This window comes from Clarias gariepinus, chromosome 20, assembly GCF_024256425.1.
Source record: "Clarias gariepinus isolate MV-2021 ecotype Netherlands chromosome 20, CGAR_prim_01v2, whole genome shotgun sequence".
NCBI classification, from domain to species: domain Eukaryota; kingdom Metazoa; phylum Chordata; class Actinopteri; order Siluriformes; family Clariidae; genus Clarias; species Clarias gariepinus.
This window is the reverse complement of record NC_071119.1, coordinates 1,372,081-1,396,009: the sequence shown is the minus strand read 5'-3', so window position 1 is coordinate 1,396,009 and position 23,929 is coordinate 1,372,081. Positions and strand designations below refer to the sequence as shown.

General features: G+C 38.9%; 1 protein-coding gene across 1 annotated transcript in view; it reads left to right on the top strand.

Annotated features, from left to right (window-relative positions):
* LOC128508332 (stimulated by retinoic acid gene 6 protein-like) overlaps positions 1–23,572 on the top strand; it is a 60,304-nt gene extending 36,732 nt beyond the window's left edge. The window contains exons 4-19 of the mRNA XM_053479611.1: positions 7,280–7,380; positions 7,521–7,657; positions 13,629–13,749; positions 13,880–13,970; positions 14,070–14,174; positions 14,790–14,851; positions 14,925–15,039; positions 15,311–15,431; positions 15,568–15,643; positions 16,949–17,027; positions 17,766–17,814; positions 17,962–18,079; positions 20,132–20,251; positions 21,339–21,502; positions 21,772–21,906; positions 22,026–23,572. Coding sequence (XP_053335586.1) covers positions 7,280–7,380; positions 7,521–7,657; positions 13,629–13,749; positions 13,880–13,970; positions 14,070–14,174; positions 14,790–14,851; positions 14,925–15,039; positions 15,311–15,431; positions 15,568–15,643; positions 16,949–17,027; positions 17,766–17,814; positions 17,962–18,079; positions 20,132–20,251; positions 21,339–21,502; positions 21,772–21,906; positions 22,026–22,192 — 1,761 coding nt within the window. The 3' untranslated portion in view covers positions 22,193–23,572. The remainder of the gene's footprint in view (positions 1–7,279; positions 7,381–7,520; positions 7,658–13,628; positions 13,750–13,879; positions 13,971–14,069; positions 14,175–14,789; positions 14,852–14,924; positions 15,040–15,310; positions 15,432–15,567; positions 15,644–16,948; positions 17,028–17,765; positions 17,815–17,961; positions 18,080–20,131; positions 20,252–21,338; positions 21,503–21,771; positions 21,907–22,025) is intronic.
* The last annotated feature ends 357 nt before the right edge of the window (positions 23,573–23,929 follow it).

The window sequence follows — 23,929 nt, the reverse complement described above, 5'->3', positions numbered from 1 at the left end:
GCCGCGGCCAAAATAAATCAGTTGCATGTCAAAGTCATTCATGAAATGACCACCAGGTGGCGCAAAGTGCCATTTTCACTCACCGCAGTTTTTAAATCTAATTAAGTCATAACAATATGTTGTATTTAAGAAATACTACAGTGATGGTAATTTCCGAAACTCGGTACTTTATACAACAAACAGGAAAAATATAAACCAGAGATAGTGATATTTTCTTTACAGATATGAATTAAAAAAATAATAATTGGTTCAATGTTGTTTAGACAGACAATCAAGTTCCAAAGCTGACAATTTCATTTGTACAAAAAATGAAATGTTATAGAGCTTATGTATCTCTGTTTGTATCTGTTTATTGTTTTTTTTTTTTTTTTTTTTACATTCAAAGACATCAAACTTTAAATATAGAAATAACTGGAAAAATAGACTTTTATAATAAAACATTAGAACAACTTTAAAAATTGTGAATGCGATATGTTTTCAAATATAGATTTTTTCTATTCGTGATGCGAATCACGAATATAATTCCCATACCGGATCGCTCGCGGCCCGGGTTTACAACGACTGCCACTGGTGTTGTTGACCTACAGGGTGGCGGTGGAAGTTGGGCTACTGTTGGTCGAAGAAGGAGAGGAGGAAGGCGTGTGCAAAAGCAGAAAGAGAAAAGGAAAGGCAAGAGTTTAGGAGTGATAGTAGGGACTTTGAATGTTGGGACCATGACAGGGAAGGGAAGAGAGTTAGTTGATATGATGCAGAGAAGAAAGGTGGATATACTGTGTGTCCAGGAGACCAGGTGGAAAAGTAGCAAGGCTAGAAGCTTAGGATCAGGGTTCAAATTGTTTTACCATGGTGTGGATAGGAAAAGATATGAAGTAGGAGTTATACTAAAAGAGGAGTTTGTAAGGAATGTTCTTGAGGTGAAGAGAGTATCAGATAGGGTGATGAGTCTGAAGCTGGATATTGAAGGGATAATGTTCAATGTTGTTAGTGGTTATGCCCCACAGGTAGGATGTGAGTTAAAAGAGAAGGAGAAATTCTGGAGTGAGTTAGATGAAGTGATGCAGAGCATCCCCAGAGGTGAAAGAGTGGTGATTGGTGCAGACTTCAATGGACATGTTGGGGAAGGGAACAGAGGTGATGAAACTGTGATGGGCAGGTTTGGTCTTCAGGACAGGAATGTAGAAGGACAGATGGTGGTGGACTTTGCAAAGAGGATGGAGATGGCAGTAGTAAATACTTTCTTCCAGAAGAGGCAGGAACATAGGGTGACATATAAGAGTGGAGGCAGAAGCACTCAGGTAGACTACAACTTGTGTCAATGTTGTAACCTAAAAGAGATCAGTGACTGCAAAGTGTTGGTAGGGGAGAGTGTAGCCAGACAACACAGAATGGTGGTGTGTAAAATAACCCTGGTGGTGAGGAAGGCGAAGAGGACAAAGGCAGAGCAGAGGACAAAGTGGTGGAAGCTGAGAAAGGAAGAATGTTGTAAAGTCTTTAGGGAGGAGTTGAGACAGGCTATGGGTGGTCAGGAGGTGCTTTCAGTTGACTGGACAACTACAGCCGATGTGATCAGGGAGACAGGTAGGAGGGTACTTGGTGTATCATCAGGTAAGGGGAAAGTGCACAAGGAGACTTGGTGGTGGAATGAGGAAGTCCAGGAGTGTATACAGGGAAAGAGGCTAGCTAAGAAGTTGGACACTGAGAGGACTGAAGAGAGTAGACAGGAGTACAGGGAGATGCAGAGTAAGGTGAAGGTAGAGGTGGCAAAGGCCAAACAAAGAGCATATGAGGACTTGTATGCTAGGCTAGACAGTGAGGAGGGAGAGGGGGATCTGTACAGGTTGGCAAGGCAGAGAGATAGAGATGGGAAGGATGTGCAGCAGGTTAGAGTGATTAAAGATAGAGATGGAAATGTACTGACAGATGCCAGGAGGGTGATGGGAAGATGGAAGGAGTACTTTAAAGAGTTGATGAATGAGGAAAACGAAAGAGAACAAAGAGTAGAAGAGGTGACTGTTGTGGAACAGGAAGTAGCAAATATTAGTAGAAGTGAGGTGAGAAGGGCGTTGAAGAGGATGAAGAGTGGAAAGGCTGTTGGTCCTAATTAGACACCTGTGGAGGTATGGAAGTGCTTAGGAGAGGTGGCAGTAGAGTTTCTGACAAGTTTGGTGTGAGAGAAGAGGATGCAGAGGATAGGGTTAGATGGAGGCAAATGATTCGTTGTGGCGACCCCTTAAAAGGAACAGCTGATAAACAAAGAAGAAGAACAAATTTAAACTGAAAAAATAAACTCTAAAAAATCCTGTTGTTTTTGTAAACACGTTGTGTCACTCCTGCTGGGTCTAATAAGATGTAGTGAGTCTTTTACAAATTAACACCTGGTTGGGTTATTTTGACCCAACAACTGGTTAATTCTTTATTCTCTGATTTCTTCAAATGCCAGACTGCAAAATGTTACTGTTATTGTGTCACAAGTGTAGTTTAAAGAGTTGTTTAGGCGAGAATGCGTGTGTGCAGTTCACAACCTTCATCGGTTATTAAAGATAGCGTCTATTTAGAAAAAGTGCCCCAACGATTTTGGAGATTTGAGCTTCAGGAAATCTCCCGGCGCTCTGCGCATAACACCGGCCCAATGCAGCCTTATGTCATAGAGAATTTTTAAATGTTTTCTAAACGTGAGCTATTGTTTATTTTACAATATTTGTTAATTTAATTTAAATGAGATTTAGGCTCCGGGATGTTGAGCATCATGATCCTCCTATTTAAATTTCCTACCTAGTCTAATCAATGCTCAGCCGCATGCATAAAGTTTTTTAGAGCGCACAAGTTCACTGAAAACAATACAGAATATTTCCATTCCAGCAATTAAAAAATGGTAACAATGGTATAAAAAAAATAGCCCTTTTATAAAAACATGATTCAATAGTGGACAGTGGGACCACGTTATCTTAATATGGGATGATGTTAAACCAACTTGAAATTTTTGTGTTCATTTAACATGAACAGCTAAGTTTGATTGAACATTATTTAAATATTTCTCTTCAACCATTCTTTGTTGAACTTCAACTATACAACTATTTATGCTGTACAAAATGTATTCCTTGATGTTAATCCCATATGTTTATATCGATTTCAATTAATCCCATTTAGTCATGTTAGTCTGTTTTTTTTTAAGACACAGAGGTCAGCCTTTCTGTAATAGTTCTTGCAAGAATAGTATTGTGCACTCAAAAAAATAACCCATTGAATGAACGTAATTAAATTATGGAAAGAATTTCCACCTGATTTAATGGCTCTCTTTCAGCATTAAGCTATTTTGTTGGCCCAACTTAATGTTCTTAGGTTCAGTCAGATTAATTTTATTAGGTTCATTTAACTTATTTACTACAGCTGCGTCCAACATAATTTAATACTGTTAACATAAATGAATAGCGTTGGTACAACACATTTTTCAGTTGTAAATTAAGTTGATCCAACTCAAGTAAATTTAAATTTCAAGCCCTGATCAACAGAATTCTGTGAAGGAAGGAAGCGTAAAACAAACGGGATAAATCGGAGATTTTTATTTTACACCAGCAGCAACTTACAAATGAAGTCTCAATTTAAGAAGATGTACAAAACATAAAACACCACAAAGACGTATTAATCATAGAAAAACAATTTAACACCAACAGAAGCGTTTTGTACTTTATAACTGTCCGTTATGACTTTTAAATATGACCGTTAGAGACGGTTGGTCAGGAAACTCCTGAAGTCAGACGCAGACAGGACACTTTCACTCACAAACTGCTGTAAAAAAATACAGAGATAGATTCAATTAAAATTCATGATACTTAATTTATCAAATAAACAATATTTATACTTTGTTCCTCTCGCTTCACAACTCATGAAAACAGACCGAAACCAGAACGGAACCGCAGATTAAGCACGCGCATATAACCGTCGGTATTTTAAGTGTGAATAAAAATACAAGAAATAGCTTAAACCAAAATAACGTGACTAAACATCGCTAAACAGCAGGTGACATTTATGTTCAGTATTTCGTTTCTATTTAGAAAGACGGGAATTAATTCCTGCTTACCTTTTCCACACGCGCGCCAAACGTTTGTCTTCTCAACACGCTGTGTTCTCTTCTCGCGATATTTGATCTGATATTTCCGCTTTCCATAGTGAGATGATCTCTTTGATTTATCTCAACATGATTAAATCTAATACATGTTAAGTTGTTAAATTTCATGCAAATACAACATCATTTATTCATGTTCATCTTAACTGAACTTATTATGTACAAAACACATATTACATTTTAGTAGATGTAACAGGTAGCCAACTTTGTTTTTTGAGAATAACCAGTAAACTGACTTTGGGCATGGTCGTTTCTGTTTAGTGGGCGTGGCCTGTGACGTAAGCGAGCAGTTCGAAAAGATGTGGTCGGCTGACGTCACGGGGTTCGGAGGAAACACGTGAAAGTCTTCGCCCTCCCGACTTTATATATATATATATATATATATATATATATATATATATATATATATAAAGCAAATATGAAATCACTAGATTAATACAGAATTCCAAAGAGCCTGTTTGTATTTTTCCCTGTAAATGTTGTTTAGTATTTGATCACTAACATTTGGTCCACACTGATTTCTCACAAACTTGAAAACACTTTCCCAAGTAGACCTGTGATCTGATGTCATTTAATAGCAGCTTTAAGTTATCATTTTTGAAGGCTAAATGGATATTGTGATATTCTGAAGAGCCCAATGATACCGTTAGTTCCGCAGTAATTATTAGTATTACTGTACCAGATCTTCTTTTAGGTAGACACAAAGATCTATTTAAATTTAATACTGCAGAAATTCAGTTTATTTTTAGTGGGATTTAGGGGTGTGTGTGTGAGAGAGAGAGAGACTCATGGAACAATTGAGACTCGAACACAACTTTTTAATAAAGATATCTGTATAATTACTGATGTACCACCAGCCCTTTTATCAAACATCTTATTACAATGTTGTTTTGTTCAAACCACAGATATAAGTTAAGATAACATATGCTTACCTACTTATATAATAAGTAAGATAATATGCTTACCTGCTTATATACTGTTCACCAAATAATGTAAATATATGCAGTGGACCGACCTGTGACACGTGGCTAAATCTGTTAGCTAACTTTAGTCTAAAACACCAGGACTCTCTAAAACTACAGAAGCAGGCCAAAGTTAAATACCATATACATATATTATCACATATAAAAATATGAATACTGATGAAAAAAACTAATATCTGAGGAAAAATCTGCCCTTTTTCGCGTGTTGACCTCTGACCCTCTGTCTAAACAGACAGAACTGCAGGGGTAACGCGCGCGCGCACGGAGAGTCAATTAACTTTGCGCAGGTGTAGTTTGAATTGTCTCGCTCTTCTGTTTCATTAGCGGTTCATGACAGCTGGGGTCTCGCTACTGCCCCCTGCTGTACCGTATGAAATGTTGACTTAACATGAATGGTTTGTGATTAGACAACGTATTAGGAATTTGTACGGTCAAGTTGAGACAAAATTACATTAACCTTAATTGAAAAGAAACATTTAAAATAAACAAATATGATTATTACAGTATGAGTATACTGAGAGTAATTAGGCGGCACGGTAGTGTAGTGGTTAGCACTGTCTCCTTGCACCTCCCGGGTTTGATTTCCGGCCAGGCTCAATTCCCGTCTCTTTGTGCATGGAGTTTGCATGTTCTCTCCGTGCTTGGTGGGTTTCCTCTGGGTACTCCGGTTTCCTCCCACAGTCCAAAGATATGCACGTTAGGCCAATTGGCGTTCCCAAAAAGTGAGTAAGTGAGTGAGTGAGAGAGTGAAAGAGTGAGTGAAAGTAATTATATTATGTAAAGTGCACAACCTGCCTTCTTCATTTTTTTGAGTGAAGCTGGGTGGTCCGAGCGCAACCTTACTTTTCTCTAAATACGCTGTGTTCACGGGGGTGGGGCTAAGAAACACGCATCTCCGGTAATCCACCCGTTCAATTTAGGTTTAGTATTAAGTGCGCACCCTTTGTTAATCTGTTATGTTACAACTTTATTATAACACTCAGAAAGACCTTCTATTTGGGTTTAAGTGACTGATGTGCCTAACTTTTTTCAGCAGAGCCTTTTGAAAATGACTTTTCATAAATATGTAAGACCTATAATTTACTTTTCATACGAATTACATCATCTAAAAATTGTTTTTCATTAGTTTATATAAAAGCAGACATTTTGCTTTCTATAAGTATGTATTTTCACGTGTGTAAGGCAAGTACCTGTATACACAGAGTTTGGGTTCATTTTCTGACACGCTCAAGTTGACCGAAAGCCATACAGAACAGCGCTCCCTGTTTACTTTTATTATTTTACAAAATCATATTGTTTTGTTGTCATTGTGAGTGCGCCTAAATACAAGTAGAGTCTTATAAAGGCTATGTAGCTTATATAGTTTTACTATATAGTTTTTGCACATTAATCTGGCAAACTTTTTCTGACACACACTCAGAGTCTGTTTTCTGCCTATACACTAGTGTTACACATGATATGATCTAAAGGCTAGATATAAAAATTTGATGCAAATAAGAAATTCCTATATTTAATTTAAATTCTAAATTTGTACTCTAATTTTAGTTCTGTGATTGTAAATTCATTAAATGTTTCACTTTTATTTTTATAAGGTTTTGCCGGCGGTGGTACAGCGCAACGGGCTCAGTATTTATTAAACAAAATATGATGATCATAACAGCCTACTGCATTTCTTTCTTATAATAACGCTAAAACACAAGCGAGGCTGAATGACATCGACATCTGTAGTACAATGCTGTAGCACGTCCTGACAATGTTTTAATGTTTTAAATTTAATGTTCTACTAATCTACTACAAATTTATAAGTATAAAGTATAAAATGACACAAGACCCCACACGCGTAACTTTTCTAATTACACATGATAAAATCTGAAGGCTCACTGTGATAACGTTTACGTTGTTTAAATTCGATCCTAAGAAGATTTAATTTAATTTAAATTCTACATTTGTACTGTAATTTTAGTACTGTGATTATGAATTCGTTTAACTACAATGTTAAAAGCCTTAGGCGTCAGTCTATAGTTATACTGTATAGCGCCACCCAGCGGTAAACACCAGCAAACGCACAAACAATTATTCCGGTTGACTACCTACTGTATACAAATATATAATTTATTTGTATTTTATAAATTAAAATCCATGTTTTTGTGTATGTGTCTTTGTGTGTGTGCAGGTGGCAATAATACTACTGCTGTCACTTTTAGAACGCAGGAAAAGAACTTGTGCTTGTGAGAGGAATTTGTTGTGTCTAAGCGGCCGGTTCAGCCTTGTGGTGTGAGTTTAATAACAAGCTTTAGGTGTAGCGAAGATTAAATCCCACTCTGTCTAAACTCCATCTACAATACGTACAATCTGATTATAATGAATTGTGTGTTTGTGTGTGTGTGTGTGTGTGTGTGTTATGTGGTTGGTAGACCTGTGGATTTTACGAGCACTCAGGAGAACCGATGGTCCTATGCTTTCGCTTTTGGTGCCGTGACTCAGCACATGGTCAGCTTGACCTTTGGCATCAGTAACCCGCTTCCATTTACAATACCACCTTATCTAAAAGGTACAACAAACACTATAATACACTACACTTTAACACACTATAACAACACACTCCCCTGGAGGGACAGGAAATCTGCCACAGCAGTCTATGTTCAAGGTTAAAAAGCTACAGTACTAAATACTAAACAGTGAGCATTGGCATCTTACATGTTTTGGAGCCAGAGGAGCAAAGCATGGAAGGAAAAGAGATGAAAGAGCACTTAATGGCCAGACACTCCTTTGCAATTGTGCTGCACTTGTTCTCCCTCACTGACGACTTCCTGCTGATATGCAGTAGCGTGCACTACTCCTTACGAAAGAATGGATCTAGGTCTCAAGGATGGGCACAATGGTGCTTTTTTCACATCTGATGAATTCCCTACTCTGCATTTGTGCTACCTACTGCACACTATCTGTGAACATCCCTGTAATGCCTGTGTAATGGTTTTGTCCTTAAAGGTTTTGTCCTTAAAGGTTTTGTCCTTTGTAAAGTGAGCCACTTGGAATTGGATTTCAATATGGCTTGTCAGGATCAACAACTGAGTCATCTCTACTGTCATTTATGCAAGTGGCTTGTCACTTTTCATCATTCAAGATAGATTATATATGAGATCCAGATGCAAGATTAGTCTGGATTCTCTGACCATCAATTTCACTTCAGGATACAGCCACAGATTTCCTCCCTGCTAAGGCTTAAAAAACAGACCAATCTACTCATAGAATTAGTCAATGGGTGAGGAAAGGACTAACCACTGCCTACACTCTGATCTTCACTCTACTGTGAGACTAAATGGTGATGTTTGGTAGTAGATATTCGTTCACGTCCTTGTGCGACACCTCCTCTTGACGTAAACGTCCTAATGCCGTGCACTGAACAAGGCTTTGATTGACAATGTTCTAATTACAATCTGAGTTCACCAAGTTCAAATGTTTAATTCCTTGTTTACTTACAGTTAGATGGTATGTTCTTGATTCAGGAGTGTATACAGGAAAAGAGGCTAGCTAAGAAGAAGTGGGACACTGAGAGGACTGAAGAGAGTAGACAGGAGTACAGGGAGATGCAGAGTAAGGTGAAGGCAGAGGTGGCAAAGGCCAAACAAAGAGCATATGAGGACTTGTATGCTAGGTTGGACAGTAAGGAGGGAGAGGTGGATCTGTACAGGTTGGCAAGGCAGAGAGATAGAGATGGGAAGGATGTGCAGCAGGTTAGAGTAATTAAAGATAGATTCAATTCAATTCAATTCAATTTTATTTATATAGCGCTTTTAACAATGGTCATTGTCCCAAAGCAGCTTCACAAAAAAAAAAAAAAAATTAAAGATTTTTTTTTTTTTTTTTAGAAAAGAAAAGAAAAGAAAATATTTGGAAGTGTGTATGTGTGAGAAAAATGTGTCTAGATAATAATGAAAAGAATGAATGATGAATGAAATGTCTCTGATGAGCAAGCCAAGGGTGACGGCGACAGTGGCAAGGAAAAACTCCCTGAGATGGCAATAGGAAGAAACCTTGAGAGGAACCAGACTCAACAGGGAACCCATCCTCATCTGGGTGATAACAGATAGAAATAACATCAAGTGTGTTGTGCAGGTGAAAGTTCAATATATCAGAAGTTGTGTAGATTCAGTTCAGCAGTAGGTGCAGAGGGCAGATGGGGTCTGGATCACTGGGAGCACAGGAGCAGGATGTGTAGCTCCAGCCATCATAAAGCAGAATCTAGCTGGAGCAGGTCCTTCTCAAGATGCCTTAGAAACCTTGCAGGGTTGGCCTTTGTCTACTGAAGCTGGCACAATCTCCAGATGTCTCAGGATGGGTAAAAAAATACAGAAAAGATGGAGAGAATTAGCGTAGTTGCCATTCAGGATAGGTGTACTGGAGTATGAGGTTATGGGATGAGTTACGCGTATGCCAGATTAAAGAGATGCGTCTTGAGCCTACTTTTGAATTGGGAAACCGTGTCTGCTCCCCGAACAGTGTCTGGAAGGCTATTCCAAAGCTTTGGAGCCAAATATGAAAATGCCCTGCCCCCTTTTGTAGATTTTAAAATTCTGGGAATTACCAGAAGTCCGGAGTTTTGTGATCTTAAGGGACGTGGTGGATTATAGCGTATCAAAAGACTGGTTAGGTATGAGGGAGCTAAACCATTTAAAGCCTTGTATGTAAGTAGTACTATTTTGTAATTAATTCTAAATTGAACAGGTAGCCAGTGCAGGGATGATAATATAGGTGTTATATGATCATATTTTCTGGATCTAGTGAGAACCCTGGCGGCTGCATTTTGGACTAACTGTAGCTTGTTTATTGAGGATGCAGGACAACCACCTAGTAATGCATTACAATAGTCCAGTCTGGAGGTCATGAATGCATGAACTAGCTTTTCTGCATCAGATACGGATAGGATACTCCTAAGTTTGGCAATATTTCTAAGATGGAAAAAGGCTGTTTTTGTGATATTGAATTCAATTCAATTCAATATTGGAAATATGATTTTCAAAAGACAAGTTACTGTCTAATATCACGCCCAGGTCTTTTACTGTTGAGCTAGTAGTAACAGTACATCCTTCTAAACGCAGGCTGAATTGTGAAAGCTGTTGTGTGCTGGTTTTTGGGCCGATGAGCAATATCTCTGTCTTATCTGAATTTAGTAAAAGAAAGTTATTGGTCATCCAATCTTTTATGTCCTGGACACACTCTGTTAATCTAGACAACTTGGGTATTTCATCTGGTTTTGTTGAGATGTATAATTGGGTATCATCAGCATAACAATGGAAACTAATCCCATGCCTTCTAATGATGTTTCCCAGGGGAAGCATGTAAATTGAGAACAGGAGAGGTCCTAAAACTGACCCTTGTGGGACCCCATATTTCACTGGCATTACATCAGACGGTACTCCATTTAGATCTACAAAATGGTATCGATCAGACAGGTATGATCTAAACCATTTTAATGCCTGCCCCTGAATACCTATATGATTTTGTAGGCGGTCTATGAGAATATTATGATCTATGGTGTCGAATGCAGCACTTAGATCAAGTAAGACTAGTATTGAGATGCAGCCTTGGTCTGAAGCTAAAAACAAGTCGTTTGCAATCTTAACAAGTGCAGTTTCTGTACTATGATGGGGCCTGAAACCTGACTGAAATTCTTCTAGGATGTTGTTTTCCTGCAAGAATGTGCATATTTGAGCTGATACTACTACTTTTTCTAATATTTTTGATATGAACGGAAGGTTTGAAATCGGTCTATAATTTGTTAGAGATGGAAGTATAGAGATGGAAATGTACTGACAGATGCCAGGAGGGTGATGGGAAGATGGAAGGAGTACTTTGAGGAGTTGATGAATGAGGAAAACGAAAGAGAACAAAGAGTAGAAGAGGTGACTGTTGTGGAACAGGAAGTAGCAAATATTAGTAGAAGTGAGGTGAGAAGGGCGTTGAAGAGGATGAAGAGTGGAAAGGCTGTTGGTCCTGATGACATACCTGTGGAGGTATGGAAGTGCTTAGGAGAGGTGGCAGTAGAGTTTCTGACAAGTTTGTTTAACAAGATCTTGGAGAGTGAGAGGATTCCAGAGGAATGGAGGAGAAGTGTATTGGTGCCAATTTTTAAGAACAAGGGAGATGTGCAAAGCTGTGGCAATTATAGAGGTATAAAGCTAATGAGCCAGACAATGAAGCTGTGGGAAAGAGTAGTGGAAGCTAGGTTAAGGGCAGAGGTGAGCATTTGTGAGCAGCAATATGGTTTTATGCCTAGAAAGAGTCCATCAGATGCAGTATTTGCTTTTAGGATGCTGGCGGAGAAGTACAGAGAAGGTAACAGGGAGTTGCACTGTGTCTTTTTAGATTTAGAGAAGGCGTATGACAGGGTGCCAAGAGAGGAGCTGTGGTATTGTATGAGAAGGTCTGGAGTGGCAGAGAAGTATGTTAGAGTGGTGCAGGACATGTATGAGAGCTGTAAGACAGTGGTAACATGTGCTGTAGGTGTGACAGAAGAGTTCAAGGTGGAGGTGGGTCTGCATCAAGGATCGGCTCTAAGCCCCTTTTTGTTTGCTCTGGTGATGGACAGGATGACAGATGAGGTGAGACAGGAGTCCCCATGGACTATGATGTTTGCAGATGACATTGTGCTCTGTAGCGAGAGCAGGGAACAGGTGGAAGAAAATTTGGAGAGGTAAAGGTATGCTCTGGAAAGCAGAGGAATGAAGGTTAGCCGCAGCAAGACGGAATACATGTGTGTGAATGAGAGGGACCCAAGAGGAACGGTGAGGATACAGGGAGCAGAGGTAAAGGTCCAGAGCAACGGAGAGTGTTCAAAGGAGGTGAAGAGGCGGGTACAGGCAGGTTGGAATAGGTGGAGAAAAGTGTCAGGTGTGTTGTGCGATAAAAGAGTATCAGCGAGAATGAAAGGAAAGGTGTACAGGACAGTGGTGAGACCAGCGATGCTCTACGGCTTAGAGACGGTGGCACTGAAGAAAAGACAGGAGGCAGAGTTGGAGGTAGCAGAGCTGAAGATGTTGAGGTTCTCCTTGGAAGTGACAAGGATGGATAGGATCAAGAATGAGTTTATCAGAGGGACAACCCACGTTAGATGTTTAGGAGATAAAGTCAGAGAGGCCAGATTGAGGTGGTTTGGACATGTTCAGAGGAGAGATTGTGAATATATTGGTAGAAGGATGCTGAGGTTGGAACTGCCAGACAGGAGGTCTAAAGGAAGACCAAAGAGATTTATGGATGCAATGAGAGAGGACATGAAGTTAGTTGGTGTGAGAGAAGAGGATGCAGAGAATAGGGTTAGATGGAGGCAAATGATTCGCTGTGGCGACCCCTGAAAGGGAACAGCCCAAAGACAAAGAAGAAGATGGTATGTTCTTGATTGATAATTGAGGCTTGCAGCATGTCAAGAACCAAGATCAATGTTTCTGCTTCCCAGAGGACATGATGATCATAGAAATATCTGGAATTTTAATGCGCTGGCAGTCCTGCCCACACTTTTGTCAGTCCTGATGGTTAGCACTGGCCACCAGTGTCTATCATCTTGAGCAAATGCAAATTAGGTATAATGCTTACTGCTACACTAACAAAGAAAATCATTGGCAACGTAGTTCTGGGACACCCACAGAATAGGCTTTTTCACAAAATTCTACATTTGTACCACCCAACAGTGTCAGAAGACAGATTGCCCACTGTGACTCAGGCCATTCCCCTATTCCAACACTCAGATCACACAGATCAAGAAGGTCCTCTGTTTTGTTGTGCAGCCCCATATTGGCCAATGTGATGGGGATCTGGGTGGACTTGATTGCTGAAGAACCCATACATGTAGCTTGCACCAGGCTACAATTTACCTACTGATTGTGCACCTGCACTTTAAACAGGCACTTTAAACACTTTAAAAAGTGCTTTGGGTGCTTTGGGTGAGGACTTCATGTGGCATATTCAACTTTAATTCCTGACTTTTTTCACAGATGGAAATGTATTATGCTACTTGCTGGATAAATCTGTGCATCTTCACATCACCCAACAACTTACCCACTGCCCCATGCTCTAACACACACACTTTACTGCACCATGATATACCATAGAACACACTCTACTACAACACACATGCATCAGTAATACACAGGAAAAAACACATGCTGAACTCATACACACACTTCTACACACTCCACTATAACACTCATAACGCTATAACACAAACTATAATGCACAGTCAACTATAAGCCCTTTTCAAACATGGGATATGTAACATTGCTGCCGTACACACTAGTTATGTGATCAGTATATGTATTATTTTTATATTTGTAAACATAACTACCTATTTGTTGGTGAATATCTGGCATGTGCTCATGTTGTCTTACCTTAAAATAAATGCTTGACTTGGTTTGACTTGGCAGCTGGTGGTTATATGGGACATGGGTGGGGATCTTGGCAGTGAAATGTGTGTGTGCTTGTGTGCGTGCGTGCGTGCGTGTGTGTGTGTGTGTGTGTGTCCATGTTAGTGTTTATGTACATGGTAGCAGCAATAAAAGTAGGAGTCGCCTGCATGCCGCTATTCATCTGCCTTTCAACATCACACCAACTGTTAGGAGGAGTCCTGGGCCTGCTGTATGCAGTCTTCTGGTACACACACACACACACACACATTAACGTAATTATGTAGTAGACATTATGCTTAAAGCTTGACAATGAAATAAGTGTGTGTGTGTGTGTGTGTGTGTGTGTGTGTGTGTGTGTGTGTGTGTGTGTACAGGTTCAGTCTGCAAATGTGGGAGTTAGTCTGGTGCAGTGATTCAACAGCGGACAAGGGTGGTCTAAGAAATGATTTAAAGGAGCATGAGTGGGTGAGTGCATCGTAATAAATACAGGTGTACACCACAGGCCATTCCTTTCAGACCAATCACTGTGTGTGTGTGTGTGTGTGTGTGTGTGTGTGTGTGCAGTTACTGGACTTCCCAAATTTACTCTGTTTGGGGTTCCTGGTGTGCAGATTTGGATTTCAGATAGTTAAGGATGTTCTTATCTGGATGAAGAAACTCAACAAACAGGTATTTCTTTTCACACACACACACACACACACACACACACTCATCTCACTGCAAAGTTTAGTTCAGTATGATCAGGAAGGAGCGAAAACCTAAGTTTTCCCCTTAAACATGGCCACTTCTCTTGGACAGACGAAGTCTCCATAGTGGACTGGGCTGAATTTGCCACCACTTTTTAAACCTAACTCCAGACCCAGCTCCACCCCCTCCTTTTGAGAACGACCATCATTGATAGATGAACCACATCTCTCCAAAGTTTCAGGAGACTTTGAATGTGTGGCTTCACACCGTGCCCATCCACAAGCATTACCCTGATCAAGAGTGAAAAACCCGGACAGTCCGTCCCTGGGAGTGGTGGACAGATAAGGCGAGTACTAATTTTCACCTGCATTTTTTCACCCCTGTGCACACATCTGGCCTTCATCGATTGTGCATTCCTGAAGGTCCCACATTAAATCAGGCTTTGATGCTCTAATCACGTCCCTAGTCCACCAAGGCCTAAATGTTGGACCGCTTGTCAGCAACACCAGACTGTGGCAGTGGACCTTCTCAAGCACACGTGGTCCAGCACAGGCAGAATAATGATTCCCTCAGTTTTATAATGTATGTGTTCCGCAGGAGGAAGTTACGAAGGAGCATTACAAATACGTACAGAGATTATTACGCCGACCTGCTGAAAGGTACGCGTGCGCACGCACACACACAAACGCAGATACACAGACACACACTGTTAACCATTGTTTTACATTCCAGGTCAGAAGAGCAGAAGAGCTGGTTCCAGAAGAAAGTGTATGAGTGGGATCCATATTTTAAATTCCCAAACAGGATCATTGCCACTGTTGTGCTCTCCTTCCTCAGTTTGTACATGGTACATTTGTGTGTGTGTGTGTGTGTGTGTGTGTGTATTAATAAATCCATTTGCAGTCCTTTGTCAAGTGTGTAGCTAATTTAAAACACTATCCTATGATATCTCTAAAATGTATACGGGAAGAAAATTACCAGTGTATCGATATCATCATACTGTATCTCTCAGCACTACGTCTGCCTGGTTCCCTTTGTCCTATGATGGCTGTTGTCTCCTCAATGATGACCCCACCCCTTTCAAATAAGCAGGTATTTGTGTGTGTTTCATCCATTAGATGATATTATTGGAGCAGGTTTCTTCTACATACTGTATGACCATATTGCATGAGAATTGGGAAAACTCCAGCTTTCTTACTGACGTGCTTGGCCCATCAGAGAACATAAACTATCCTAAATGTAAGATCCCACATTCGTCTTTTTTATATGATAAATTGACACAGATCGAAATCTTAAAATCGTATTGATTTATTCCAAAACTGCTAACATTTATTGATTGATTTGTGTTTCTGAATTGTGTTTCTATTCATCTCAGACACCTGGTATGTGTCCTCAGCCTGTGCAGCATTCTCGTCCCTGATTCATATTATCCACGTGTTGGTGTATTACAGGTACGCCGAAAGACAACTGAAACTATAAACATATAAATCCATGTGAATGAACTGTTACAACAAATATGGAAATGTTAGAGTGCTCTTTAATATTCATGTAACCCACTGTGTAATACAATCTATATCCAGTACCTCTTACTTTCTCAAGGGACAGTACCATAAAAATGAAAATTGGATATACTTTAAAGTAGTCAATGTACGGATTGTACTGTAAATACTGTCCTCTAACAATAACTCAACATGCAGACCATGTTTTGATATGTTTACCCTAAGTGGTTTTCATCATGGCCTATTGATCATGGTAAAACATGATGATTAGGTCATGTGACTTTGCATGGTTAAAGATGTACAGCTGTTATTACTTAGGGTGCACTCGCTCTTGTGGCCAACTATTTTGAAAATAACGGCTGTACGTTGAGTTATTTTCAGCGGTCAGTAAATCTATACTGTTATACAAGCTGCACATTAACTACTCCGAAATATATCCAAGTTGTAATTCTATAATGTTGTGCTTTGAAAATATACTAAAACATCTGCTGAAATTAGAGGGGTGTACTCACTTTTCTGAGTGGGTGTAAATAAAAGAAACGTTTGGTCAAAACTCACGTTTTCAATTATATCTTTTATATATTGAGGATACCAGTCTCAGAAACCTTTCTGTCAGTATGTCTGTATGTATGTATGTCTGTATATCTGTCCAGACATCATGCAAAACTCGCTGAACAGAATTTAATGTAACTTTGCCAGTCATTTGGTATTTGCTTTAAATTAAAATGTTGAGTAAAAGAGAACTAATAAACAGTCATACGCCAGATTCTAAACCACAAGATCTAAACGATGAGTGGAATAAAAAGGTTAAGTAAAAGCAATGTTATGAACATGGATGGGGGGATGAACATGTTACGAATGGATTTAATAATCTACTTTAAAATAAGCTTCTCTAAATGAGTTACTTGCTCAATGTAAACAAACACCATCTCTTTGTATTATTAAGTTAGACAAAAGGTCCTGCCATATAGAAAGACAGACAGACAGACAGACAGACCTGTACAATATGTGAGCTTCAACCTAAAATAGTATCACTGATTACATTAAAGCAAATGAACTTCTTTTAAACTTTAACATTTTAAACTGCAAACTCTTGACCCATCAGTGACCGGTACTTTTGCTAGTCATAAATATAAATGAGATGACCTTTTCCCAGATCAGTCATCTGCATTTGTTTTGTTTTGGGGTTTTTTTTCAGCAACAATGTGTTTTTATTGTTTATTACTCAATTCATATGCAGTATTATTTGATTGACAGGAAGCACATCAAATCAATGTGGGCTGGGGAAAAAAAATACTTACCCAGGAACTACAAGCCGAGTCCTACTGTTAGTTTGGTGAGTGTGTGTTTAGTTTTGCCTTAAAACTCTTATTGATGGTTTATGACAAAAATGTGCATCATATAAAGGACAGTTCATATTCATACTGCATTACAACCAACATGTTAGGCTTCACAAAGAAGAAAGTATATAATTTTAGAGGCAATATACACAGTACGATCTAATGCCATTTAGTTCCCACTTAGTGTGTTGGCCAAGATCCCAATACCAGACAGTGATGGAGGATGTCAAGATACTTCATATCCTTTATTATCTAAAGTAGGTTCAATTTCCTGAGTATTTCTTGGCCCTTTTTGTTGATGTTGTTAGTGTTCAGGTCCTACCTATAAAGTTGCTTATGCCCATGGTTATGGTTATGGGTGATTGGCACCTCTGATAGGCTTCCTTATATCGGAAATCTGTGTCCAGTTCTTTTATTTTAGGGCATGTTTAAGCAATGAAGTCATTATCCTTACACCATGTTTTTATACATATATCAGTGATTAAATATTTCCATCAACTACCAGACGGACTAGAAATGATGGTGATAATGATGGAGTAAGGACACACAGAAGATTTATACACCTGGAAACAACCATAAACAAATGGAAACATCAATAGGAAAAAAATCATAAAATGAACTGAACAAAATGAATTAAAGGAAACACGGTGTCTCTGGGCCTGTGTGTGGAATGCAGAGTGCAAAAATCATACTTTACCTGCTGGTTACAATGGGTAATGTTATCCCTTCTACAGGGTGGGCTTTTGAAGTACCCTGGCTATCAGATTGCCTTCACTCTATGGGGTAAGTGCATTAATAAAAGTAAATCACACTTGTTCAAATTAACCAAAAGCTAATACATGAACCAAATTTATTTATCCGTTAATTAAACATGAAAATGTTTTTTTGCAATATTCCACAATATAATACCCACAATATCCCACTTTTCAGGTTATCTGATCGTACACTTGGCGATGTTTGTAGGGGGTTTGGTGTTCGTGTATATGGTTGTACACCCAATCCAGACAGACGGCTTTCTCCACTGGCTAAATGATTTAATCATTGTTTTGTAAGTCAAGTTTATCAGTTCATTAAAGACACTTTTATTAGCAACCATCTATCAGTGTAAGTATTTAAGGGAGTATGCCATGCTTATACTGTATACCAAAGTGAAAGACATTTCTGTGTGGAGTCATCTGACCAATTGCTGCGAAAGAGCATCAGCAGCCATACGTGTTGATAGTACTCCTCAGGTGTATGGCTAGCACATTGCAGTACTGTCCGCTCATTTCTGGCATACTTAACACTGATAGCAAGGAGAGCAATTACTGTACATAACCCATTCCTTTAAAATGTACCCCCTCACCTTAAGAAAAGGCCAGCTTGGGTAAACTGTATGGGTGGCACTGTAGCAGGGGACACAGCTGGATACGTGATGGAGTGTAGCTGCTTCCACCAGCTCTTAGCTTGCATTCACAGGGTCTTTGATGTGCAGCTGTTTCTTGTGGCACAGGTCAAGGTGTGTTTGCTTTTGGGACAATAGAGGAGGGCTAGGGCTTTGGAAGTCTCACCAAGTGATGGTTTCAATGGTGGTGTGTGAGAGTGTAGAGGAAAACTGGGGTGGCAGACAAAAATTGAGTTCCATTTATTTATTAGATTTACTTGGTCTGTGCTTCTCAGTGCACATATGTAAAGTGTTAAATAACAGACAACAGGTTTGTCCCAGATTCTTTTACTTTGTTACATTCTGAACATGCAGAACATATTGTGAATGGGTCAGGGGTAGCTCAGTGGTTACGGCATTGGACTATGGTTCAGAAGGTCCCAGGTTCAAATCCCACAGCCACCAAGTTGTCCCACTTGGGCCCTTGAGCGAGGCCCTTAACCCGTTAACTGCTCAGATGTATAATGAGATAAAAATGTAAGGGTGTCTACCAAAGGCCTTTAGAAGGGGGGAGTGGGGTGGGGTGGGGTGGAAGGACTTGGGAAGGTCTCAGTTAGTGAAAGAAAATCAAAAGAGTAATGGGTAGCTAGAGCAAAGATAAAATCTGCTTTCTTTACAGCAGATTGGCAGTTCCAGAGTCCACCTACCACCAGTGCAGGGAAATAAGACAGTACTAGAGGGTAGATGAGGTTTCTGGGAGATCTGCCTCTGCTGTGTGAGTAAAAGTATCTTGGTTTGTAAGAATTGACAGAAGAGATAGGTTGAACACACATTCTTAACTCAGAATGTCTATAAAAAAAACTTGCGATTCCTTGCTAAACAAGAGTTTGTATCAATACTATGTGCTTGACCAATTTTGTTGCAGGCTATGCTTATTAACCTTCATTATATATAGCTAAGCCCTGCCCACAATTCACACCTTAAGGAAGCCTGAAACTCCTCTTGATTAATTACCTGAAACAAATTACTTTAGACCAACTTCAATCACACTGCAATTAACACTAACAAATGGCAAAAGAACAGTAAGAACCAATAGTTTTTCAAAAACAGTAGAAAAATTTGAAACCTACCTTACCAGTGGAGAAGAATCCATTATAGAAAACTTTAAAGCAATCTTCAATGGTAAGATGTGCATTGACACCATTTACAACAAGTTTTGTTTGTATTTTAAAACATAATATTGTCAATGAGGGTGACTTATCTGTTCCCCCAAGCATTTTTTATTTTTTTGGTTCTACCAGATGAGCCTTCTATGCTATGTTTACGCTACAGTATATTAGTGAATAATGAAAACCGCATTGTATGCTCATTGCTCAGGATCAGATTGTGTGCGTCCAAACATTAATGCATGATTAAAACTAGATTGAAATATATAAATCTTTTCTAATCAGAAGCAAAATGGTATTCTTGCTACTCCACTATTTCAGCTGTTTGATTGGGCAGTCTGGCGTTAATAGGTAGATTTGAGTGTTTCCCTTTCCCTTTAACTGCTCGTTCTGGCCTGTTGTTCGCCCTCAAAATAGCCAAAAGGAAAGTATCTCAAGCAGTCACTGACTTCTATATGTCAGTCTATATAAGTCTAAATAATAAAATTCTAAATATGCAGTTACAAAGAACTAGGTTTATGGTGAATATTTGGGAGCTGCTGATGGATTTGTGTATTTTGTATCAAAACAGGGCAAATTTCTTTGTGGTGCTGGCTGTGATGGCGCTACAGCGCATGTTTATCCACATGTTTTTCCTGCAAGATAAAAACTCACCTCTGGACAAAGATAAGCCATTAGCACTCAACAACAGGTAACATTAATAATTCCAACGTTGAGCTAGTTTCTTAGAAAATGAACACATTACTTTAACTAGTTACTTCATAGTGAAAGTAATATATTACTACTATCTAAAGTAACATTAATGTTGTGATTCTTTTAAATTTGCCATTCAGAAACAGAAAATGGGAGAAAATAAGAAACAAGGGTTTTGCTGTTTTGCTGTTTCCCTTATTGTTACCATCGCCAGTGCTATTTATCGCTCAACCTCAGTTCGTTAATTAACTACACATTTACAACTTAAAGAATTCCTGAAAGCTTCAGAATAATTTTTAAAAGTTCTTTATCATAAAGCACTTTTTCTCATACCAATTTATATAATAATACAATGTAATACAAACGTGTAATGCTCGTATAACGCAAATGCAATTTCATGCAAATTTTCAAATCGTCAACAGAATTTACGCAAGGTGTATGAGCACTTTACCTGTCTAGAAAAAAAAAACATATTTGTTTATAGCAAAGGAAGAAAACCACAAGAGATCACCAGCTTTGTACAAGTAGTGTACTTTTGGAAGAAACACTTCTTTTTTCATATAACATAAAGGTGCAGGACATGCAGCCAGTTAAAATATTAAAAAGTCATATATTTTTATACTAGACATTTTTAAACACATAAATTAACATTAAGATCTGAGATGAAAAATATTTTAATACATAAGCTAATAACACCTATATATATAATACACCCCCACCTCATGGTTTGCATCCCACAGTTTTAAAGAGTGATCACTTACATTACAGCGTCTGTTCTGTTGTGCTGAACCAATCTGTCCTCCCACACACAGAACAGTTCCTCACTTGGTGTTTCTGATTTTGTTCTCCACATCATTCTGAGTAAACTCTAGTGACTATTGTGTATGAAAATCTCATGAGATCATCAGTTAATGCAAACCTCCAAACAGCTGATCTGGTGTCAACCATCATGTCACGGTGTGAATGACTGAGATCTTATTTTCCCAAACATTACTCTTCACTTTTACTTTAAACTGTTCACTGGTTCTGTGTTAATAAACTAAGCAAATGTATTAATTTCCGGTCATTTCTCATTTCCTCCACAGGAAGGTCTTTCACAATGTTAACTACTTCCTCTTCTTCTTTAATGTGATCTTGGGCTTGATGAGCTGCATTCTGAGGTTAATGAAAAGCACCGCGGTGGGGTTGCTCTTGCTCTCACGTATCGAGCGAACCATTATGCCGCAGGGCTTCGAGAAATTGGACAAGAGTACGACTACACTTTACACATTCTTGACTTTTTGATTGCAATTGCTACTTCACACTGTCATCTCCTGCTCATCTAGGCCATCTCTTTAGATTGTCATAGCAGTATGATAGTGTAAAGTACAGTTTACTTATGACGTTACTTAGGAGCACCTCCGAGAGCATCCGATGTAAAGAGGTGGAATTTTTGGAGTTATGGACGTGTATGTTATTAGAAGAGATATAAGTAGAGAAAGTATTTAATTTCTTCTTATTTTTTCCCCCATTTCTCAGGTTACTGTACATGGTTGGGAATGATAGTAGCAGATCATCATCATAGTAATCCAGTTCTGCTGTGTTTCTGTCACCTGTTACACAAACACACACTGTGGAATGTTCAAACAGGTGAAGGAACATTCTTACACTCAGGTAACAATCTATTTCACTTAAAAACAGAAGATAAAGATAAAGATGTATGAATATAGCTGCGCAAACAAAGTCTAGACCGTGCAAATCTTACAAACATTTTATTGACTCTTGTTTTCCAGAGCGTCCTGAGAAATTGCGGGCTCGTGCTCGCTGGCTTCTCATGTACACCCTAGTGAGGAACCCTACACTCATCCTGATGAGAAAGCGAGCTGAGCAAAACAGAAAAGACAGCGAATTTGCCTTCGCCTGGGCCGTCTCGAATACCTCATACACACAGGCCACTTAATAATGTGCCGATACATAAATGGAGAACTGATTAATTACCTGATTTAGACACTTAACACTCTCTCTGGGATGCAGTGCAATGAGCTGCATATTGGGCTTTTAAAAGGAATATCCTATATTTTGCTATTCAAAACACTCTGGGACGTCACCAGCACAGACATCACGTCCTCTATACATTACCCTGCTAGTATTATCACCTTATATTCATAATTAAAATTAACTTTCTTTTATGTTTCTTACACTAATTAGATAAAATACATAAAATGTTTTTTGGCTGCTTTCATCAAGGGGTTGTGACAATGGACCATCTTATCTGCACACCGCACTTTTGGCACAGGTTTTACGCTGAATGCCCTTCCTGATGAAACCCTTCTATTTTTTGGCTGTCCCCAGGGGCCAGAGTGTCAATAGCAAATTCTACTGGCAGGTTTTGAACCCCTGAGGGAGGCATGTACGACGAAAGTGAAAAGCAGCTCTCGAAACTTTTGAAACAGTACCACCTCGTGTACCTAAAGTACCTCACTTTATTAATTATCCTCTCATGTCATTTTTCATTATTCTCTTTTCTGACATATTGTTACTTATTAATTATATTCTTTGAAGCTGTCTCAATTATAAAAAATAAATTAAAAAAACACAAGCACATCAGACACCAGTGTGCTTTTTTTGTTTATTTATATTAATTAATCAAGATGGTTTATTATATTGCCAATACAATAGTATGCCTGGGAGAAGTATAACATATATTGTATAAGACAAATATCACAAATCTACTCATTATAATTAATATAATAAATAAATAAGTAAATAAAAAAAAACATTATGTCAGTTCTTCAAGCCCAACACATCACAGCCATTCTGTTCATGCTACACGAAATGGTGTCATTGTTCTTTTTACATACAGCCAGCTTGTCGGTCTCTTAGGTCAGCTGATCAGCTTCTCCTGGAAGTACCGAGATCTAGGAGGAAGCTCAGAGGGGATAGGGCCTTCGCCATCGTGGCGCCCAAACTGTGGAACAACCTGCCTCTGTATGTTAGAACGGCAGCTTCACTGTCAACTTTTAAAATACGTCTTAAAACCTTATTTTATTCTTTGGCTTTTGGCCTCAGTGAGACTTCTTTTCTTCCATTTATAAATGTTGATTGTTTTAGTTTTTAACGTACAGCACTTTGTGTCAGCTGTGGCTTTTTTAAAGTGCTTTATAAATAAAGTTGATGATGATGATGATGAGATGTTGCACGGAACCTCAGAGAGTTTATTTTAGCGCAGCAGATGTTTGTGTGTTTAACGGTAGGCCGCTGTAGCATTGTGGAGTGATGAGGATCCCGCCTCAAATTTCACACCATACAGCTTGTTAAAACACACGTAAAGAAAAATGTAAAAATACACTAAGGTGCAACCTAGTTAAAAAAAAAAAAAAAAGAGCCAAAAAAAAGGGCTATCAAGAGCTTAGATACTGGGAAGGTCATACCTGTGAAACTTAAATTATTTCAAATTTGAAAGTTTCCAACTTAGCCAAGTAGTTCTTGAGACAGAGACAGTCCCGGTCTGTAGCAGCTGTTCAGGTGTACAGGGGAGCTCGCTGAACCTTCTCCCCTCCCTGCCATGCAGCACCAAAAAAAAAAACTACTAACTTTTTATAAAGTGCATAAAAGTTACTTATAATCCATATTGCAGCTATACGACATGCTCACAATAATTAAAATCATCGATATGTACTGGAGTACAATAAGACTA